General features: G+C 39.0%; 1 protein-coding gene across 1 annotated transcript; it reads left to right on the top strand.

Moving 5' to 3' along the window:
* Nucleotides 1–682: 682 nt before the first annotated feature.
* On the top strand, nucleotides 683–1,187 carry LOC103001680 (translationally-controlled tumor protein-like). Its single transcript, XM_007164133.2, has 2 exons — nucleotides 683–1,058; nucleotides 1,100–1,187. Exons 1-2 carry the CDS (start codon nucleotides 727–729, stop codon nucleotides 1,185–1,187), a joined length of 420 nt encoding a protein of 139 aa, XP_007164195.1. The 5' UTR covers nucleotides 683–726.
* Nucleotides 1,188–1,442: the final 255 nt, after the last annotated feature.

The following is a 1,442-nucleotide window of genomic DNA, read 5'->3' as shown; positions in this document are numbered from 1 at the left end:
GTGATTGCACGGAGTGCAGATTGTTTTGGGAGCATGCTAAGATCATTCTAAGTTGCATGCAAGTGGAAGATGTTTTGGAATTTAATATGAGCCAGAAATCCCATTTTGTAGGAAACAAATAAATAAATATCACACATTTGTACAAACAGGTAACCAGTGCCTTTGGGGAATTCTGCCTCTTGGAAAAGACGAAGTATTCATTGTGTGTTATCAGAATTATAAAAAAAAAAATCACAAATATTCAAAATGACATTTTCTTCAACTATAGGAAACAAAACCAGAAAACAGCTAGACTACTATTAGATAAAAATGTTTTAATTGAGTTGATTTTCTAAATAAGTATCACTGCATTTTTCTATCCTTATTGTAAACAAAACAACTTCAATTTTATGCTAATTCATATACAAATATACTCTAAATTTATGTACTTATAAAGAATTTCTTTAAATGTATAGTGACAGCTATTTTTCCAGATTGATTGTTATCATGAGTTTGCCTTTTCAAGTGGTATATAATCCTTGACCTGTTAAAGAAGCTGCATGTTGCGCTTCTGTCCTTTCCCTCGCCCCCGCCCCTGCCCCAGGCCCAGTGCCGCTCTGACTGCACCGGGCTTGCTCTGAGCTCGCGGCAGCTCCATCTACCGGGACCTCATCAGCCATGCTGAGGTGCTCTCCGACATCTACAAGGCAGGTCACCAATGGGCTGTGTCTGGAGGTGGAGGGGAAGATGGTCAGTAGGACAGAGGGTAACATTGATGACTCGCTCACTGGTGGAAATGCCTCCGCTGAAGGCCCTGAGGAGGAAGGTACAGAAAGCACAGAAATCACTGGTGTCGATATTGTCATGAACCATCACTTGCAGGAAACCAGCTACACAAAAGAAGCTTACAAGAAGTACATCAAAGATTACATGAAGTCCATCAAAGGGAAACTTGAAGAACAGAGACCAGAAAGATTAAAAAGTTTTATGACAGGGGCTGCAGAACAAATCAAGCACATACTTGCTAATTTCAACAACTGTCAGCTCCTTATTGGTGAAAATATGAATCCAGATAGCATGTCTGTTCTGCTAGACTACCGTGAGGATGGTGTGAAGATAGCATGTCTGTTCTGCTAGACTACCGTGAAGATGGTGTGAGCCCATATATGATTTTCTTTAAGGGTGGTTTAGAAATGGAAAAATGTTAACAAATTTGTCTGTTCCTTTGGATCTATAGCACCTGTCGTCATAACTGATTGGCTGCAGCTTTCTATCCACACAACACCAGGACTTAGACAAATGGGACTGATGTCATTTTGAGCTCTTCATTTATTTTAACAGTTGATTTATTTGGAGTGGAAGCATTGTTTTTGAGAAAAATGGTATGTCACGTAGGTTGTCTAAAAATAAAATGCATTTAAACTCATTTGAGAGAATGCCTCTTAGTTTAATATGTAATATCT

This window comes from Balaenoptera acutorostrata, chromosome 4, assembly GCF_949987535.1.
Source record: "Balaenoptera acutorostrata chromosome 4, mBalAcu1.1, whole genome shotgun sequence".
In the NCBI taxonomy this organism is placed as follows: domain Eukaryota; kingdom Metazoa; phylum Chordata; class Mammalia; order Artiodactyla; family Balaenopteridae; genus Balaenoptera; species Balaenoptera acutorostrata.
This window is presented reverse-complemented; position numbering and strand designations above follow the sequence as displayed.